The 22,613-nt window shown below is 33.7% G+C and overlaps 1 protein-coding gene across 1 annotated transcript in view; it reads left to right on the top strand.

Moving 5' to 3' along the window:
• Positions 1-22,613, top strand: part of LOC145286258 (low-density lipoprotein receptor-related protein 12-like) — a 925,334-nt gene that overhangs the window by 812,718 nt on the left and 90,003 nt on the right. Inside the window, exon 5 of the mRNA XM_080135079.1 lies at positions 7,668-7,703. Within this exon, the coding sequence (XP_079991205.1) occupies positions 7,668-7,703 (36 nt within the window). The remainder of the gene's footprint in view (positions 1-7,667; positions 7,704-22,613) is intronic.

The following is a 22,613-nucleotide window of genomic DNA, read 5'->3' as shown; positions in this document are numbered from 1 at the left end:
GAAATTATTCTGAGGTATGAATACCCAATGTGATTAAAGCAAGAAGATCAGATTTAGTGTTGTTGCAGAAAAAGGAACACAAGACAATACTCATTGATATAGCAGTGCTAGTTAATGTGAATATGGAAGAAAAAGATAAGGTCGAAAATTATCAAGACTTGAAAAGGGAAATAAAAAGATTGTGGAAGTTGAAGAAGATAGTTGTATCTATTGTGATGGGAGCCCTGATGAGTGTAACAAAAGGATTTGACAAGTGGATTGAGAAAATTGGAATCCATTGCAATGTTGGAGAACTTCAGAAGACTGCATTGTTGGGAATCGCCAGAATCTTGCGGAAAACCGTTGGAAGACTAAGAAAACAAAACGCTGATAGTCTGTATCCATTTGTTATGATCCGCCTATCAGTGTAAAATCGGCAATATCAATAGCCAGACACAAAATGTGAATAATAATAATAATAAGAAGAAGAAGAAGAAGAAGAAGAAGAAGAGAAAAAATAATAATAATAATAACAATAACAATAACAAAAACAACAACAACACTTTGATACGCACATCGAGAAAAAGGAAGAGGAAAAGTGCACAAATTATTCCGACTTGAAATATGAAATTGCTAGGATTTGGAAATTGAAAGAAGTTAAGGCAATCCCTATTGTAGTGGGGTCATTGAGATCGGTGACGAAAGGCTTTGACAAATGGATGCAAAAGTTGGATTTGGGAATAACAGCAGAAATTTTACAAAAACCTTGTTTGTTGGAAAAGGTAGAATCATTCGGAAAGTGTTGAACATAAATAGAGAAAATAAGGTAGCTGCAATCGGTGAGGTCCGCTATTGCAGCTTAACTCCTGAGATAAAACATATATCTTGTGAACAGAAACAATAATAACAGAAATAAAATAATGCAACAACGTAATCACAACATTTCGACACGTTAAAATTAATTTGGCAATAGCAGATACGCTAATGCTTCTTAGCTGTCTAAACATATTCAGATACATTAAACATAGCAATCAACATGCCTTATAAAATTATTAAACAATAAATAGGCTAACCTCTGCAAACCATTGCCATCGTTATGTGATTGAAGCCTTTAAAATCATTTCTTTTTCCCACACAAAAGGATAATTTAACTATAATTAACTTCGAAGTTAATATTAAAATAATAACATGATATCTATACTATTATTATTCGTAATAAGTATTATTTTATAATAAAAATTATAAAAATACTATTAAACTATTCAAATTTAAGTTAAGCATCATTGAGCCTGGTCAGTACTAAAATGGGTGACTATTTGGGGATACCAGCTGCTGTGTGCGGTCTCCGCTTATCTCGGCATTCTCACGAGTCACTCTAGACTTCTTGTTATTGGAATCAGGCAAAGAAAGCGGTGTAGCTGAGCGTTACACAACCCTTGCTTCACATTTACACCCGCAGATATTTTTACATGGACATTCATTGTCACTCGAGACAAAACTTAGTCCATCTAAATATAAATTTAATCCATAATGAAAACTGCAAGAAACATAAACATTTACCAATAAATTTGAGATTGCTGTACTTAGTAACATGATTTCAAATTTTATTTGAAAATATCTAATAAAGCCTCTGCAAGGATATTTACTTGCGAGCCATTGTGTATCAAGGTTTGAAGGCCACTTTAGAATAGGGGCTAATAAGTGTTAGGTAGATGATAAGTGTTAGGTAGATGATAAGTGTTAGGTAGATGATCAGTAATGGTAGAACTTTGGTAGGGCCTGATTATTTAAGAAAACAGATCGACAGGAACTTATTTATATTAGATTTGAAAATGACCATGTAACAGTCAGCTGAGAAGCAACCCCACAGTATTATGTTCTACAGACGGACAGTTCTAAGAAAGAAACTCTGCTCATGAAATTTTCGTTTAGTTTTACGCACAGATCGAGTGATGGAAAATTTCACGGTTGTAGTAGCTAGACGAGTATTTGTTTTAGAGAGGGCAGGGCAAATACTGGAGCTCAGTCGAGCGCCCTCCATAAAAGTAGCGATAGAGCAGAGACAGATACGCAACAGACAGGCTATTCTGTGAAAAGATAAAAACTATCTTTTTAAAATAGGGAACATAAACAAAACAATAAAACGCAACGAATTTAAATCACAAGATCTGAAGAATGCAAGTCGAGAAACGACCAATAATCAGGCTGTTTACCTCCGGGGTCAACAAACAACGCATTCGCTATTTACCTTCATGTTTACTGGTACTTTTCATACAATCATGTTTCAGTTATTTCTACAAGTTTGTACAAAGATATTTTTATAGATTGTGAAAGCACAAGTCTAAGTTATTTGTTAAGTTTTTTTTGTATTTGTTTTTTTTTTTGTTTTATTGTTTGTGTTGATTTTTGTTTGTTTATTTTTTGATTTTTTTGCGTTTATTTTCTTCTTCTATTAGTCTGCCTACGCTCTTCATACAGGCTAATTTTACTGACGATGCCTTCGGGCTGACATCTATAAATTCTTATAACGACAGACAAAGGTGTTTCTTACTGCTTCCGAATTCATGCAACACTGATTTGAGAACTTCCCGGAAGCTAAACGTTTTCTTTGTCGGTAGATTTAGTAACGTACATAAGATTTAATATACATTTTGAATCATTACAACGCTTTCCAAATTCATCTCTATTTTATTTTTAAATAAATAAATATTTATTTTAAAATAAAATTACTGCACGAGTCTGATCTTTTAGCAGCCATGCTTTGTATATATATATTATATATATATATATAAATCCGTAATCCTGCCTGTTTGTTTACAATTTGATTAATATATACAAAACTTCCTGCTGAAAACGGTTATCTATATAAATTTTATTTACTATAAGATTTTCTATATAAATAAATAGTATCACGATCAATATATATACACTATATTGAAGGCAATGTACATAATAGAACTAATCTAATTTGCATATTATATTAAAGAAAATCTTTTTTAAATAATTCGCTCAATTAAAATTACTGATTATAGTAATGTAATTGATGTAATTGTCCTATTTAAGAGTATTATTTAAAGTTAATTTATTTAAATTATTTTAATTCAAGTTATTTTGTACTATTTGCTAAACTGGCACATTTTAAGTAATTTTCACTGATATTTCACTTCCGGCTATGAACGGATATAGTTTTTAACCAAATCGAGAGATATGGTGATAAAATGATTTGTTTTAATTATTTATTTTCTGTAAATGTAAAAGTTACAAATATTGATAAAAAAAATAATAATTAGGCTAAGGATGATTTTATTTTTCGACGAAATATTTTAAATCGTTAGCCCTCTATTAAAGTCTCGGCTATAAATGTCGATTCATTGCACGTTTACCAAAAGGTTAAAATTTATTTCCTACAGACAATTTTAAAATCATTTTTCAACTATTCACTTGACCGTCTGAATTTTATTATCGTTTCAATAATACTTTGAAAAAGAAACAAGGTAAAGTAATGCTTTTTATATCAGATATATTCCTACGCGTTTTTTTTTTTTTTTCACTTTTTTTTCTTCGATTTTCTTTTGAGAAAGATCTTATGTTTTCCTGTCTGGGTAATTGATTTAGTTGATAATATATATTTGTGTGGAGAGTTTCGACATAATTATGGTTTTTTTCGGGGGGAGGGGGTGTCGCTTTATGTCTCAGCGTCACTCAACGAAAAATAATTGCAGAAGTACAAAAATGCGGGTGTTTTTATCTGTTTAGTACTTCTGCAGTTTACGAACCGTGCTATTTTTTAGATATGATTTACAAGAGTAATTCAATTTTTGCCGTATCTTTTGTTTATTAAATTTTTATGTGAAAGTCCTTCCTTTATTAAAAATGGGGTACTTTTTATATACACAACCAAGCATAGTTTATCCGCAAAAATCCTAATTTACATTTTTGGGAGCAACACAAACTAAAAACGGACCTGTACAGTTTTTTTTCTACGAAACGTAGAACTTTCGTTTACATTTTTACCAGTGGTACAAGAAATGTCGTTTACCTAGAAGTTTTGGTTTTGAACCTGTAATTACATAAATATTAAAAGAATGCCAATTAGTATTGTGTAATACAAATATATCCGTAGCAAAGCTCGGGAAAATCGGCTAGTATATATATATATATATATATATATATATATATATATATATATATATATATATATATATAGGATGTCCAAAAAGTAACTGAAAGGTTTAACATCTTTGTCATTTTACCATTAATAATTATTTTTCTCGATTTTGCAGATAATATTTACAGATGATATTTGGAAATTAATTATAGATAAGTATAGCATTGAACAACATACGCAAGTTGTGAAATTGTTTTTTCAAAATCAAGGGTCAATTGTTTTTGACTCAAAAAGTTTATTTTTCCCCAAACTTGACTAGCTCTGACTTTTTCTTGTGGGCATATCTTTAAAAAGAGTCTATGTTAACAATAGTCTATATTGACAAACCCCAAACCGCGCAAAAATTGAAGGAAAAGATCAGGAACGAAATAAGAAAGTTAAATCACAATCCAGAGATTCTGCAATCTGTCATGAATAATGTTTTCGAAAGAGCCCAAACATGCGAAGCTGAAAATTGGCAGCATTTAAAAGACATCGTTTTTTATAAATAAAGATTGTTTGAATTTTGCATTTTGATAAAAATTTCCCAATGTCAGTCAGTGTTAAAATTACACGAAAATACAGAATCTATTTAAGTTCAAAACTCTTCAGTAACTTTTTGAACACCATATATATATGGGAGAGGTGCTAGTCTAGCAGCACTGATGAGTTGTGATACAACGGAACAGGACGGTATGTCGATGACTACAAATATATTTTATATATATATATATATATATATATATATATATATATATATATATATATATATATATATATATATATATATTAGTAGAAAATTGAAATTTGAAAATCTGAGAATCTTTTTAAGTTCAAAACTCTTCAGTAACTTTTTGAACACCATATTAGTAGAAAATTGAAATTTGAAAATCTGAGTATTTTCAAATAAATCCTCTCTTGAAAGGGGTGCTCAATATTTTATTCATAGCATTAATTCATTACGGATTACAACCTTTTTTTCTCTACTCACACAATAAGGTTCCACGATTGCAGTTTCTAAGTTTTCAAGTTCCATGCTATCTACAAAAAAATTACAGACCGAATTTACAATTAACTTGTATTTGTATACCAATGAACCGAGTTGTAAAATATGCTTGATTATATTTTGATTGATGCAGATTTCATATTTATTACCACAGAACCAATTATTAATTGAATATTATATTGTACATAATATAGAGTAGTGATTTGAAAGGTTTTTTTTAATGACTTAGGCGCCATCAGCTAGAATCAAAACTATAATATTTAGCGTTCCAACCGCGTTTCCTATCGATGTAGCTATCGAAGGACCTGTAAGAAAGATTTAATATCAAACGACTTTTGAAATTAATTGAATTTGGGCATACGTAGAAAGAAATACAAATATGTCGGCAAGTTGAAATGAACATTTTGCATTTCAAGTTGCCGATTTCTGTACGCGTTATTCATTCATCCAAAGATTTTACTCGTTATAAACAATACTTGGTGTATGAATACTATTTTACTGTTAATTTCAGTGTTATATAACCAGTAGTTTAAGAGTTTATCGGTTAAATATTTATACAGAGACAGGTACACGCACGCATAAATCTTACGTTTTATTTATATAGATTTAAGATTCTACTTTATTTCTCACTCATGCAACATTAAACGCCCAATTTAAAAGTTTTGATTTTTATACTGTTCCAGAAATATTTCGCTTTTAGACTACCATTTACTTCATCTGCTGAGAAAAATGTAAATTTTCTAAACTCCATGAATTACGAAACAACATCTATTGTATATCCTTTTTTTAATCATTTGATAATGCAATAAATAATGTAAATTTTTATCCGTCATCATATAATTTTCTTAAATGCACACGTGTGTGCGTGTGCGTGTGTATCAATTTAAACAGCGTATCTTTAGGTCTATCTTAATGGGCGTTGTCCTATTGAGGGAGAACCTCCAACAAATGTTTGAAATCTTTTGTAACGTTTTTTTCTTGGATGATTGCCATCTATATAGTTCTCATATAGAAAATATTTGATCGCGAATTCCAAACGGATATTTGCAAAGAGTTTTGTTTGAGTTGGGATCAATCTGCACTTGTTTGCTTATTTGCTGCGCGCAATCAACAAGCAATAGAATTGATTAATAAAAGCAGGAGAATTAATGGCGGGTGACGAATGGCGTTGTCATCAGCTTCAATTAGAATGGTTAATCATAGTAATTTTACGGACGATGAATAAGAAGCGGGAGAAAACGAAAACTAAAATAACATGTTAGATTTGTGATGAATAATTACGCACTGTCATTTGCAAAAGTAATTTCTAAGAACAAACAAATATATCATCATTCAATTATCAAACGCCTCCGCATATATATATATATATATATATATATATATATATAAGGAACTTTATCTCTGTGTGCTTAAGTGTTCGTTTCCTATTTATTCCTAAACAGCTGGGTCAATTTTCTTTTAATTTCACACAAATGTATCTATGTGCCTGCCAGTGTTCTTAGATTTTGTATCGGAATGTCTTTGATGAATATAGATAATCGATAATTGAAAAAATCCGACGAAAGAAAAAAACAGGCGATTTTAACTAAAGTCAACACCTTAAAAAAGCCTAACATCAGAAGTGCATTTTAGAAGTTTTATTACTGCACTAGCAGAAAAGCCTGGCATATAAAATAAACAGTAGTCTCTTTGATATGACAGGGGCGTGTTCGAAATGAATGTTTCTGATAATTTAACCATGATAGTTTACTGTTGCAGTTTAATTCAAGCCATTATCATCGCACAAGTAGAAAGGTCCGGCATATTAAATCAACAGTAAGTTCTTTGATATGACATGGGCGCGTCCAAAATAAATATTTCTGTTTGGAGCACAATTAAACCATGATACTTGATGTTTGCATTTTAAACTGTAATTCAAGCTATTATATAAAAATAATTTTATAACATTAACAGTAGGTTCTCTGCAGTGCAATGTAGACTACAATGTATCGTGGACTAAGTTACTGAGGGATAGATTGAAAAATTAGCGATATTACCGATTTCGATGATAATGAAATATGTGAGAGTGAAATATTCGTTGATCCTCATTCATTCCCGGGCAACGTCGGGTCTCCCTGCTAGTATATACATATATATATAGAGAGAGAGGGTGTTTTTAGAGGCGACGAACTTTAAATTGAAATAAATCACAGAAAAATATCTTATTATACAAATATGTGTTCGTTTCACAGATCAATTTTTGCCATTTATAATTTAACTAGCAGGCGTTTCGTAGCGCTTGACCTTTCTTCCTTAAAAAATTGGAGGCTTTACTTTTGAAACCAGCGCCATATGTGTGTGTACGTGCATATTTGTGTATATGAAGTTGTGCATACGTTTTTCTCAAATGAATATGTATATGTGTGTTTCTATGTGAACGTAAATTTTCTTGATACTATAAAGTGAATTTTTTATCGCAACCATTAATGTTTGTCATTTTCACGCATTAAATGTTCTTTCTTTTTTTACTTCAAACCCTCTTTCTTTTATTTTTAGGCAAATCATCGGCCAATGAAACGTCTCCCATCAGTGGTAAGTATCTTCTTTTTGTTTGCTAATATCTACTTCCAGGGAAAACAATACCTTTATATCCAAAATGTAAATAAATCTAACTTGTTCTGATCCGGAACAAACATTGATTTGCTCCGTCGGCCAAACCACTATTCTGTCTAGACATCTTACTTGACACTTTTCTCGTTAAATAGATAATAAAAAAAACACTGCAATAAACAAATAGCAAATTCATTGACACAAACTTTACATGTTTTATCGAACTAATAGTAAAATAAAAAAGGTTTCCCAGGATCTTAGTTATAAAGTTTTAAACTTATTTCTAAACAGAAATATCTGTTTGTGTTATGTGTTAATGTACGTCTGAACAAAAAAAAATGAAAAACGTTCGTTTATAAAACAGCCGGCTTTATTTGACGGTCGCCGCGTGACATGGCCAGAGAGAGAGAAAACGGATGTTGAATTTAGTAGCGTCGTTGGAATGCAAGTATTTACGGTTCAGTCAAAAACACAACTGTCATTTCGTCCAGTTTTCCTTGTTTTTATTAGTATTCGGTGACTTTTTGCCGTGATTTCAATTCGTTTAATTGTTACTGTTTTGTTCGACAGGCAATTGCTCTTGCTCAGTCCATTTGACATTCGATTCGGCTGCGTCCGAGTTCAATATCCAGGATAATATTATTCGTATTGTTTGCCCTGGGTACCCCATCCTCGGCTATACAACATTAATGTGCTTTTTATTGGTTCTATTGTTCACGTGGATAATATTTAGTCCGAATGTAAACAAATAAGTACCGCAAAGTGAAAAATGAAACATGTACGGGTATCAGGGCATTCTTTGATTATATCCAGCCTCGGGGATTAAATAATCGCTTGTTATGTATGTTATATGCGCAATCAATAGCATCAATAAACAATGCAATTCAATACATAACATACTGTATTATTTTGATTATTCGGACTAGTTTTCTTGCAACGTTTCTGCCGATGTAAACTCCGATTTTCTTCAGGTATATTTTTTCGAAGTTTGATTATTCGAAATATTATTACCATTTTGAGTGTTATTTTCACAACGTTTTGACTAATTTAACCTCGACCTTCTTAAGGTGTATTTTGTCGATTCGGGAATCTTTATGTGGAACTCGAGAATTTTTACGAAATTCTGAACGGAACTTTTATTTAATTCATTGGGTTAGCATGCTCTTTTTCTGTCAGCCCTGACCGAGTAGAAGTCTTAAGTGATTCGCAATTGAATTCTTACAATCACCGGTATTTAGTATTTTAGTACTTTATCTGTTACGTCACGGTCTTTGCGGGCGTTACTAAGAATACAAAAGCACATTACCCACGTGGATTAGATAAAAGGTTTCGTTTGAAATTCTGTTCAGATTGCGGAGTTTGATAGAAAGATTCCCGAATTCGACAGTATACATCTGAAGAAGATCGGGGGACACTTTCTGAAAATAATAACCAGGTTGAGAACAGTAGTCAGAATAATCCAAATAATACAACTTATCAATCCTAATCTCCAAATTTCAATTTTTTGTTTCTCTTTTTTCTACAATTTCTTGGAATTCTTTTTTCGTGTCGTTCATCCATTTGGCATCGTTATTGTGGTCTCGAGGTTGTTCTCATATATGGCTGCAGAAATGTTTTGTATCTGCCGGGGTTTTTTTTTTTCCTCGATTCACGTTCTGATAAAATTGTTTTTCATTGCTTTCAAAAGTTCTGTTTTGTATTTGTATTGCATATTATTATTATTATTATTATTATTATTATTATTATTATTATTATTATGATTATTATTATTGTTATTATTATTGTTGTTGTTGTTAGTGTTATTATTATTGTTATTATTATTATTATTGTTGTTGTTATTATTATTATTGTTATTATTATTATTGTTGTTATTGTTGTTGTTGTTAGTGTTATTATTATTATTATTGTTATTATTGTTGTTGTTATTATTATTATTATACTTATTGGTGTTAGTGTTATTATTATTATTATTATTATTATTGTTGTTGTTGTTGTTAGTGGTATTATTATTATTATTATTATTATTATTATTATTATTATTATTGGCTCACAAGGAGCTTTCACACGTCATCAATGGTCTGATTGAAAAATCAGTGATGTTTCCTGGAAGCTGAGTGACAACAAGTCTCCCCAGACGTCCAGCACTTTCCACCTCCTTCGATAACATTTGCAAATAAATTTGCGTTATTCCAACAGCCTCTCATCATTGATTTCTCGCTGGCAGCGGCCATTGGTCTATACTGGAATTTGAGTGGCATTAAGCCTCCCCAAGGCCTCAGTTCTCTTTAGATTGTCCAGCGGAGGTCTGGTCAGCGCTTTCTCCTCGGTCTTTCCATCCTCCTTGACCCTTCTCAGCTATTTGGTATCACACTTTTGAGGGGGAAGGGAACGGTGATGGGATAATGGGAGGGGATGCGTGGTGGGGATGTGGAACTTGTTGTTTCAGTGTTTTTTATTCCCTGTAAAGCTTCTTCCTGTTTTGCCTCTGCAGCAGTTTGTCTGACTCACGCATGTGGTTCATGTGTATTATTCTCCGTATTCAAGGGTTTTCCTTAATGTTTCAGCCGTTTTCATTATCGTTAGCCGTTGCATCTTTGCAGCCATTCCTCTGATTCCAATTTCTCCCATTCTTTTTTCAAAGTTTTTTTCGGGATTGTTTGTAGTGCTCCTACTATTATTGGTACTATTTTGATTTTCTTCATCATCCAAATCCCTTTAAACTCTCTGGCTAGCTCTGTGTATTTTCTCCGTTTCTCCTTTTCTTTTATACTCACCCTGTGGTCAGCTGGGGCAGCAAAGTCTACAATTTAACAGGATTTTTCTTTCTTGTTAATTATTACATCTGGTTTTCTTGCTTGGATGGGTTTGTCTGTCTGTATGTCGATGTCTCATAGGATTTTGTGGTTCTCGTTTTCAAGTACTTTTTGTGGGCTTATGCTTGTACCATTTGTCTGTACGTTCAAAATGCAGTTGTTTGCATCATTCCTAGTATACTGCCCTCCTCACTTGATAGTGCCTGTTTTTGTATTCCTTTTGGACCAGTTTGCTGTATTCACTTGCTATACGGTTTATCGTTTTGTCTCTTTGTTCACAGAGTCTGCATTTGCTGTTTTCTTGTGTTTTATCGATTTTTGCTTTGATGTGGTTGGTTCTTACCGAGTTATCTTGTGCTGCTGCAGTTATTAGGGAATCAGTTTCTCGGTTTACATGTTCTTTTCGCATCCATGTCCAAGTGTTTTCGTTATTCTCATCTTTTATCATTCTTATGATTCTTCCGTGTAGTTGTTTCTTTTCTTGTTTTGTCTTTTGATGATGATTATTATTATTATTAGTAGTAGTAGTAGTAGTAGTAGTAGTAGTAGTAGTAGTTTCTTCTTGCTTTACTTTTCTGTTTTCTTTTGTGTTTTTCTCTTCTAGTACATTTAAATAAATAATAGAATTATAATGGTAGGGGGAGAACATTTTTGCGAATGGCCGACAACATACGTCTAGTTCAAAAAATGACGCACAATAACACCGTTGTACAGACACAGATTTTTTTTTTTTTGGCAAATCGGTCACTGATATTACCTAGCCAAAGTAGATGAAAATAAACAGGACATCTTTTCTCTTTGTTCTTTTTTTACAAAGGAGTCACCACTTATCAAGCCCCGAGGACCACTTGAAGATAAGGGTTAATGTGTGTACAATGGTCAAGGGGAACATGTCAGTCATTGATAGTAGTGGAAATTTGATAAATTGGATTACTTAAGGGAATGGCTCATCAAGAATTTGTTCACGTTGGATTTGAAGACAACAATATTGTTCCAAGAAAGAAGCTTTGTTCATGGAATCTACGTTAAGGTTTAGGCAGAGACAAAGAGTGGAGGGATTATTGATAGTGGTTTCAGCCAAACGAGTGTTTTTCGTGAAATTTTGGCGAGAGGGGCGGCATAGATTAGAGCTCAGATATTCACTTGTCATGAAAATAACGATAAAGCAGAGACAGGCTCGTGTCGTCTCTTCTGTGGGAAAAAGGTTGCAGAGAAGAGAAAAGGCTACGAAGTCTATTTTGAACTCTGTCGAGGAAGGATAAGCTGTTTCCAGCAGCTCCTGCCTGATGTAGCAACAGTACTCCATTCTTGGACGCACTTGGCTCTTATATCTGTAGAGAATTGTATTAGCAGTGAGATATCTACTAGAACGGTAGAACAATCCCACCATTTTCCCAGGAGCCCGAGCAACGAATTTAATGTACGTGTTCCATCTCAGATCAGGAGTAAAGGTCAATCCCAGAAGTCTATTGACAAAAGTTTCTTCAGATTTATAAAAATTTGAAAACTTTCTTATTAAGAGTAGATTCAACAATTTCAAAGGGATAGCTATTGTTGTAAATGGTCTTAGTGATGAATTTGATTTTGTCATCCAGATTGTCCTTCGAACAAATCATTAAAGCCCTATGTGTTAGGGTCTTAATTAAATTAACTTTTTGATTTGTGGGATAAAATACGTCCCATTGTGTATAGAGGCCAGTAAATGTTGGTTTACGATAGCCTTAAGTAACAAAACCTGAAAAATTTGGATAACAAAAACATCTATAAACAGAAGATTAGAATTGTCTGCTGTAAACTTAAGGGCTGGACAAAAGTTATTACGGGACGTGATGAAAGCGCCTGCTTTCGTCTCGTTGTCGAATAGGCAAAAGGTGGCTTCAGCGTAACGACAGTAAAGATCTGGTTTATAAAAACAAGATAAAAGACCCTCTTCGTAATAATAAGATATTAGTCAAAGCTGGTCCCAATGGAGAACCTAAGGATACACCATCTATCTGTCTGTACATAATATCATTAAAGCTAAATTCAACCGACATAGTAGCGTCCAGTTTTCTAATATGGAAAGCATCCGTCGAATAAAGTTGTTTGAAAATACAACCGACATTACTAGTTGGTCCCATGAAAGTATCTTCAATTTCAGCTTGGCTAATTAACCGAACAATGAAGGTATAGTTTTCTGTTGGCAAGATAATGACCCTAAGATTGTGTTCCGTCCACATTTGTGTATATTAAATGTTATATGTTGGACTGTATTGTATGTTACACGCGCGTGCGCGCGCGCACACACACACGCACACAAGAAACAGCAAAAAATATACACACTTGATTATATACAAATGATTACATGAACATTGAATAGACTCTATTACACCCTCCCACGACGTAACATATTGGTCCTGGTGCCGTATACACTCGTTTGTATAGAATGCTCATAACGTAACAATTAAACGTACTTTTACATTAAACAATAAACAAAACTTACAAAATAATAACTGTTGGTAGACCCATATTTTTAAATATATATATATATATATATATATATATATATATATATATATATATATATATATATATATATATATGGGTGTGTGTGTGTGTGTGTGTATTCGTGTTCCGACAGTGAATATTTTGTTTTCATCTATTTTTAACTGTTCGTAGAACCATTTTTAAATATAGATATGTATCTGTATGTATTCTGACAGTAATATTTTGTTTTCAATTATTTTTGTTTGTTCTTTTCTTTTTTTTCTGTTTTTTTTTTTTTTTTTGCTGCATCCACAGATTTTTTTTTTTTTTTTCATTATCACAAACTGTTCCATTGTTTTCATTATATCTATTAATGCAACGATTGTTCCGACGGCCATTTGTCGTGTTTTTGCCGCAAGCCGACCGGCAACTTTTCATATTTTAAAGAACATGCGAATTACAGCCTCAGGTTAGAAACACTTGATGAATATTCGGTACAGAATTCTGCATCGTAGTCGTTGTATAAATAAAACTTATTTTGCGTGTGTGATAAAAAATGGTTGTAAAAACAACATTCACTGTTCTTGTTTAGATTCCGTTGATAAATAAAACTCGATAATTTCTACTAGAGAATATTTAAGAATTATTTTCAGACGATCCGCAATTATTGGAAAATGAGTGGCGTGTTGTAAAACAAAACAACTAAACTAAATACAATGAATAAATATTTTAATACACAAACAACTTGAAGCATAAAACCATTTTTAAAATTTTACTGAATATGGCATTAAATAACCCGAAAAAAGTTGACATGCTGTAAAACAAAACAACCAAACTAAACACCATAAATAAATATTTGAAGATATGAACAATTTGAAGCATAAAAACTTTTTGTCCAAAATTACTGCATTCGGAATTAAATAACTCAGAAAAGGTCGATATGAAACTACGGTACTAACCCATCATCGTGCAGTTAACACAAGACAGCTTATTGTTACTTTAAATATAGCTTTTATTCCCGTACCATATATGCAGGTTTAGCCTACTTCCTCCAAAGGGCGAAGTTTCATGGGAGTACGAAATTGACAAACGGTCCAAAATCCCCGTTAAGAGAGATGACGACATTAAGTTTTAGCAACTCTTGCAGGGAGGTGTCGACGTCCCCCTACATACAGCGCCTAGTATTCTCAAATTGTACACCCATCTTGTACTAATCAAGCTCAGCGTTGCTTAACTTCGGTGAACTACCGAGAGCCGGTGTGTGCCGTATGAAAAGGGTTAATATGCTGCAAAATAAGAAGCTAAACTGTTATATAAAGGGAATATACTTGACATAAACATGTATGTATAATATATGCGCGGTCATCATAGTGGTGTATACAAGTGTCTAACATTATACTATCATTAATTTTTCTGTCTTTTCATGTATTTATTAAATCGAGCTTTGTTAACGTCTATGTAACATTTTGCGTATCACACAAACTACAGTTCACATTAACATTCACTTAAGATGACACGGTAAAGTTTTTAACAACAATAAACAGGCATACCTTTTGTTGTAATCTTCTTCCTTCATGGCAGCTATCGACCTAGAGACGCTGGAAATAAGAACCTTTCTAATTCCGATGCATCATGCACTTAACACAAGACAACTTATTGTTACTTTAAATATAGCTTTTATTTCCGTTCGATATATGCATGTCGGGTCGAGTCGTGCCGCCAAGTTCTCCTTGCTAGTTTTTCATCTCGGCCGTAACTGTCCTTTGGCTCTCTAGTCATAAAAGGGCCGATGCTCACTCCAAGCGAACAAGTCCTTTACTAAAACAAAAATCTCTATATTCTCTATTTTATCTCAAATACTGATCCATTTCGATAATCCAATTGCGTCATCTTTATTTACATAGGCATAAACACTTATCAAGTCCCAGATACCACTCGAGGATAAGGCTTAAGAGTGTACAGTTGTAAATTGGACAATATAGTAATCGATAGTAATGGAAATTCAGAAAATTTGTTTACTTAAGTGGAACGGTTCATCAAGAACTTGTTTACATTGGACTTGAAGATAACCATATTGTAGTCAGCTGGACAGCAGGAAAACGGAAGACAATTCCATAGGTGTACAGTTCCAAGAAAGAAGCTTTATTCATGGAATCTACGTTTAGGTTTAGGCACAGATAAAGAATGGACGGAATTATTGACGGTGTTTTCAGCTAGACGAGTGTTTCTCGTGAAAGTTTGGCGAGGGGGGACCATAGATTGAAGCTCAGTCGAGCACTTTCCATGAAAATAAGGATAAAGCAGAGACAAACTTGCAACATCTCTTCCGTGAGATAGAGGTTGCAGGGAAGAGAAAAGGGCATCTCCTACGAGGCTAGGAAGTCTATTTTGAACTCTATCAAGGCAGGACAAGTCCTTTCTAGCATCTTCTGCCCAGATGTGGCTACAGTACTCCATCTTTGGTCGTACCTGGCTCTTATATAGATAAAGAATTGCACCAGCAGTGAGATATCTTCTGGATCGATAGAAGGATCCCACCAATTTTCCAGCGGTCTTGGCAACAGATTTGATGTACGTGTTCCATTTAAGATCAGGAGTAAAGGTCAAGCCCAGAAGCTTGTCAAAACATGAGGCCTCCCCAAGACGAGAGTCATTAATTTCAATTGATGCCAGATGGGATCAGAACGTTGATGATTTAAAGATAGAAGTTTGGTTTTAGATGCAGTAAAAGTAACCAGCCACTCCTTTTCCCCATTGCACCACATGCAGAAGACAGAGAATCGGAGATAACTTGATCGTTTACGGTCTTAGATGTGCTACCATAGATGGTAGTGTCATCAGCATAAATGTTTACAAATGATGTAAGGATGTGATTTGAAAGATCATTAATGTAGATTAAGAAGAGAGTTGGGCCCAGGATGGACCCCTGAGTGACTCCAGCATTAATACTGTGAGCTTCTGATTTTTACCCATCAACTACTACTCTTATGAACCTATCAGAGAGAAATTATTTAGTAAGTGAGAAGACATTTCCACCTATACCATAGCTGGAGATCTTGTGAAGTAAACCTTTATGCCATACCCTATCAAAGGCCTTTGATACGAGAGATTCGCTAATCCTATGAGATATAACTGTAAGCACATCTGCTGTAGATCTAGCAGAACGGAAACCATATTGTGTGTCACTAAGGTTATTTTTGCTTAGATGGTTGATTACTTCTCTAACACAGATTCCAGCAACTTACTCATGGCGCACAGGAGACTTATTGGTCTGTACTGAGAAGGGGATGAGCGATCACCTGAATTCTTAAATAAAGCGCATACTGATGAGATTTTCCAGAACAGTTTTGTAAGTATGGGCGCTAGTTCTGGTTGAAGTCTTTTGAGTACTATAATTGGAAAACCGTCAGGGCTGGTTGCTTTACTGGAATCAAGGTTTTTTATTAGCTTGGCAACATCATGTACATATATTTGTATATCACATAGCGTGTTTTCTGATACAGGAGGAAATATTGGGGTTGGCGGCCTTGGTCGCAAAGGGTAGAATTAGCTGCAAAGTTCTTGACAAAGAGTTTGGCTTTGTCTGATGCTGACGAGATTACCTCAGGTCCATTGATGATAGTTGGGATGGAGCACACGCTTCTGTTCAGGATTCTGTTTGCTATTTCCCAAAACTGGTGGGAACCAAGCCGCTTCTCAGCTATTTTGGACTTGACGGACTGAGCATACAACTCTCTTGCGTTCTTTATTACTTTCTTACAATGGTTGCTGGCAGTCCTGAAAGCGCTTTAGTCTCCATACATCTATTACGTTGGAAGCAATGGAAAAGGTGATTTGCGCAATGGCAGCAGCACATTTTGGAGAGAACCATGGCTGGCTGTTAGGTTTTTGCTGGAACTTTTTCGAAGATATGAAACGGTCTATACCTACAATTAGCCATTCCGTCAGGTCTCATACTATAGAGAACACGTCCTTTTTAAACATGGAATGCAGAGGTAGATTTGATATAAATGTACGGAAGCTATCCCAGTCAGCCATAGTGTATCGATATACTGTACGATGGAGAGGTACGTCTGAGGACTTATTACATTTCATTTTTATCTTAATTGATAACTTGACGTTTTAGATCATCCGAGTTGTTTACCATTGTTTACTGTTTTTTTCTTTCAGTTCGACCCGATTCTTTTCATTTGTAAATTATAATATTATTAAATGTTTATTATTTGTTTCAAAACTATTTTATTTTCAAATACCTCAAGCTTAAATGGGCAAACTTGCATATTTATTTAAGTAACCTACTAGCTAGCTATCTGTTACACAAAATACCATGAATAAATAGATTTAAAATATATATATATATATAAATATATATGAATAAATATATGCGACGAAGGCCATCAACTCCCCATATTTCCTATAACACAGAACACGCAAGGTAACATACAAATATCTGTGCATGAGGTCGCCAAGCTAATCAAGAACCTTGATTTCAGTAAAGCAACTGGCCCTGACGGCATCCCAATTATAGTGTTAAAAAAGCTTTAACCAGAACTTGCTCCCATACTTACGAAACTGTTTAAGCGTCGCCTTAAGGAGAAGTGCTTTCCAACACCCTGGAAAACCTCATCAGTATGCCCTGTATTTAAGAATTCAGGTGATAAGTCATCTCCCTCTCAGTACAGACCAAAAAATCTCCTGTATGTCATGAGTACGTTGCTGAAATCCATATTAAATAGAGAAATAGTCAACCACCTTAGCAGAAATAACCTTCTTAGTGACATGCAATATGGCTTCCGTTCTGCAAGATCTACCGCAGATGTGCTAACGGTTATATTTCATAGGATTAGTGAATCTCTTGACAAAGGCTTCCTTCCAGGGCAATTGCTCTTGACATATCAAAGGCCTTCGACAAGGTATGGCATAAGGGCCTACTTTACAAGATTTCCAGCTACGGTATAACTGGAAATGTTTTCTCTATCATTAAATCATTTCTCTCTGATAGGCTCATAAGAGTAGTGGTCGATGGATAAAAATCAGAGGCCTAATTATTGAGGCAGTATTAATTCTGGAGTCCCACAAGGGTCCATCCTACGCCCAACTCTCTTCCTGATCTACATCAATGATCTCCCTAACACATACTTAAATCATTCGTTGACATCTATGCTGATGTCACAACCATCTACGGCAACACATCAAAGGCTGTAAATGACAAAGTTCTCTGATTCTCTCTCCTCTGATCTCGAGCGCGTGGTTCAGTGGGGAAGACGTGGCTGGTTACCTTTAATGCATCTAAAACCAAACTCCTATCTTTACATCATCAACACTCTGATCCCCATCTGGTATCAATTGAAATGGGTGGCTCTCGTTTAGGAGAACCCCATGTTTTGACAAGCTTCTGGGCTTGACCTTTACTCCTGATCTGAAATTGAACACGTACATCAAGTCTGTGGCCAAGGTCGCTGGAAAGATGGTGGGATCCTTCTACCACTCCAGAAGATATCTCACTACTGATGCAATTCTCTATCTATATAAAAGCCAAGTATGTCCTAGGATGGAGTACTGCTGCCACATCTGGGCAGGAGCTCCTAAATAAGCCTATCCTGCCTTGACAGAGTACAAAATAGACTTCGTAGCTTAGTGGGGGATGCCCTTTTCTCTACCCTGCAACCTCTCTCCCACAGAAGAGACGTTGCGAGCCTATCCTTGTTTTATCGTTATTTCCATGGCAGGTGCTCGTCTGAACTCCAATCTCTGGTCCCCCCTCGCCAATCTTTTACGAAAAACACCCGCCTAGCTGAATCCACTGTCAAAAATTTCCCCCACTATTTATCTGTGCCTTAATTTAAACGTAGATTCCATGAACAAAGCTTCTTTCTTAGAACTGCTCGCCTGTGGAACTCTGTTCCGTCTGCCTGCTTCCCACCTGACTACAACCTGGATGTCTTCAAGTCCAATGTAAACAAATTTCTGATGAACCGCCCCATTAAGTAGACACTTTATTAAATCCCCAGACTAACGTACTGTACTTGCAATAACCCTTATCCCTGGGTGGCTTCCGGGCCTTGATAAGTGGTGACCACCTTGTAAAAATATATATATATATATATATATATATATATATGAATAAATATTTGATGATATAAACAACTTGAAACATAAATTTTCCAGAATTAATGGATTCAACATTAAATAATCCAAGAAGGGCGATATGTTATAAAATCAAAACAACCAAACTAAACACCATAAATAAATATTTAAAGATATAAACCACTTGAAGCAACAAAACTTTTACTAAAATAGCTGAACCCGAAAAGGGCTGATATGCCGTAAACCAAAACAACCAAATTAAACACTAGAAATGAAAATTGAGGATATAAAGAACTTAAAACACAGAATCCTTTTCCTAAAATTACTAAAAATAACACGAAAGGGATTGATATGCGGTAAAATAAAGCAACCAAACCAAATTTCTATCTCGATTTCAGAATTATAACTATTATAAAACAAGCTTTGCATATCTTGGGCCATAACGTTACAAGTATAGTTTTAAATTAAGGTTTTATTTTTTATTTCTACACCCAGTCTAATCAATGGCAAAACGTTTTCCAACCAGATGGAGTATTCGGAATATATATTTACAAAATAAATTTCATACTCTCGCCAGAGAGCTTTACCACATGATTGAGAATAGAACCTGTATGCCTTGTATGTGTGCATAAGTAAGTTATACTAAAGTACTTGAAGCATCTACAGAGTTGTATTATAACGTGAAGGTTTCAAAGTTCTCCTACATACAGCACCTGGTATTAACGAATGGTCACCCATCTGAGATTAGCCAGGCTCAACGTTGCTTATCTTTAGTGATCTAACAAGAACTTGTTTGTCAATGCGATTAGTATATATATATATATCGATATAACTATTATAATGAAATATAATTATAACTATTTAGTTATGATTCCACTCGTTTTGCCACAAGGCGTCCAGCAACGCCTGATCATATTTTAAAGAAAATTTCAAACTATATTGGAATCTGTTTTGACTTTATAAGGCCTTCGATTTTTCTTCCTGCTTTTATGTTTATTGCTTTTCTCGTGTAGTTTCAGTGTAAAGCTAGAAATACGCGTTTTCTTTTTAGATGCTGAAATCGCATCCCTATAAATGACTATCGGTTTGTCTTACTCTTAACCTTCCTCTTTATTTGACCTTTCACCATGACGTCGATTTGTTGAGATTTTCATTTTTTTTTTTTCGATTATGATTTAAGTTAGAAAAGTGTTAGTTTTTTATATAAGTTAAGAAAAATAATAACGCATATGGAACAATAAAATTCTCGCCCTAAAGAAAACAACGCTACAGCGTCATTTTAAAATTTTTGTTGAAAAAATCAATTTGGGTAACTAGAGGTGACATCTATTCAATGTAACCGCCTTCAGTCTAAATCACCGTCTCGATACAGTGCCGGAACTGGGAGTATACCTTTTCTACAAATGCCGGAGGGAGCTCAGCGAATACTCAGCGTATGGCGGCAATCAGGCTGGCTTTGGTATTGTGGGAGGTTATGTTGGTGATGTTCTCGACGTATGACCAAACGAAGTAGTCCAGTGAAGTACTTCAGGTCGGGGGAGTAGGGGCAGTGAGAGAAAGGTACAACGTCGTAGCACTCCTTCTGAAGTCAAGCCTGAATCTCTTTGGACTATGGGCTGGCGCCGAGTCCTGCTACCATACCCAGGTCTGCCAGCGGCCACCTAATTGCACAAGGGGATCACATCCGGGTACACTTTAGTGTTTATTTTAAGCCCACTTCAGCACATTCAGGTACATTTTGGTGTTGACTTTCAAGCCAACTTCGAAGATGTGAGGTGAATTGATGTGGCTCTCACTTGAAACCATAACCACGCCCGGAAACTTTGTTTTTATCACCCTGGGTACGTCCTTTTTTTTTTCGTGGCAATCCAGCAATGCATTTTGAAGATGCTAAAAATGGTCTTCTTGTTATAACTTGGATCGGCAGAGAGCATGAGTTGTGTAGCCGCGCATCTCTGATCTCTCTCGTCAACTTCAGGCATAATAGAAAGCTCCTATCGTTCTTGGTATTTTTACACAACTGGTTAACTAGTAGGTAGTCTGCAACAAAAATAAAAACCGGTTTTCATTAAATGGAAATGAAATCATGCCGTCTTTTCTAGGGCGACAATTTTATCGTTCCATACTGTATTTCCTTTGATAAAAAATGTTATCTTTCAAATTTTTAGGTATCTTTCTCTTAACATTCATAGATTTCGATTATGTGAAAAATATATATACGTTATTATTTCGAGGTATCAGTCTCCTTATCAAAACAAAGAAATTTTTAATTGACTTTCGTCAAAAAAAGTAGTCATTTTGTTTTACATTTTTGAAGAAAATATTTACTTTCATCAATTTGGCAATAAGCGAAAATTAAAGTTCATATTGGTTTAAATTAATTATAAACATCAAGTTTCTGTTAAAAGAATGAGAACGGGTTAAAAGAAGGAGGAATGTTTAAAAAGGTTAGTTTAAGGGTAAGGTTAGAGGAAGTGATAAGAAGGAGGGGGTAATATAATAATATAGAGAGGGTGTTACAACAGTAGGGAAGGAAAATGGAAGGGGAGTTAAAACAGTTGTCATTGTTACAGACGGCGACGATAGTAAAGATTCAATTCAGATCATTTAAAAAGTTTAACTAAATTGGGTAGACTAGTCTGTCTATAGAAAATACGTCTTTCATTCAATTTTTTAATTATTTATTTTTTATTTCTTATATTTTTATTTGTATCTATTGTTTTGAAATTAACCTTTAACCTTTTCCTATTTGTATCGGATCGGATATTTATTTAATTTATATTTTAATAAGTGGGGATATTTTAGCTTATTAAATAGTAGTTATTTTGGCTTTTATTTTGCTTCCTTATATATGTATGTATATATATATATATATATATATATATATATATAAACACGCATACAAATATGCATGTATACAGATATACTCGCGCAGACTACCCCACATTATCAAACGTACATGTATATAATGATGTTTTAAATTTATATTAATTTATATAGTTATCAATGTTCTTTATTTATTTATTTATTTTTTGTTTTTATTTGTATTTTTATTTTTTATAATATTTAGACTTACTAATAAAGTTTTGGTATATAAAGGGTGTTAATCTAAATAATTTTGAAAGTATTTTATAAAGAATTATAATTCACCTAGAGTTATCTTTAAATCTGCAGTTTCATAGTCTTTTCAAAAATTATATGGCGTATTCTTTAGGAATTTAATTTATCTTTTTAAAAGCGTCATTTTTTCTTAATATTTAATATATCTTAGGAAGTATGTAATTCAAAATATATTATTGGGATTCTTTAGTATATATATATATATATATATATATATATATATATATATATATATATATATATATATAGTTTTAACCTTTAAAACTATATATATATATATATATATATATATGTATATAGTTTTAACCTTTAAAACTATATATATATATATATATATATATATATATATATATATATATATATATATATATATATATATATAGTCTTGGAAATTTTTAACCTTTAA

The sequence above is a fragment of the Euprymna scolopes genome, chromosome 10, assembly GCF_053919585.1.
Source record: "Euprymna scolopes isolate OS-2025 chromosome 10, ASM5391958v1, whole genome shotgun sequence".
In the NCBI taxonomy this organism is placed as follows: domain Eukaryota; kingdom Metazoa; phylum Mollusca; class Cephalopoda; order Sepiida; family Sepiolidae; genus Euprymna; species Euprymna scolopes.
The sequence above is the reverse complement of the archived record's forward strand: the minus strand, read 5'-3'. Positions and strand labels throughout refer to the sequence as shown.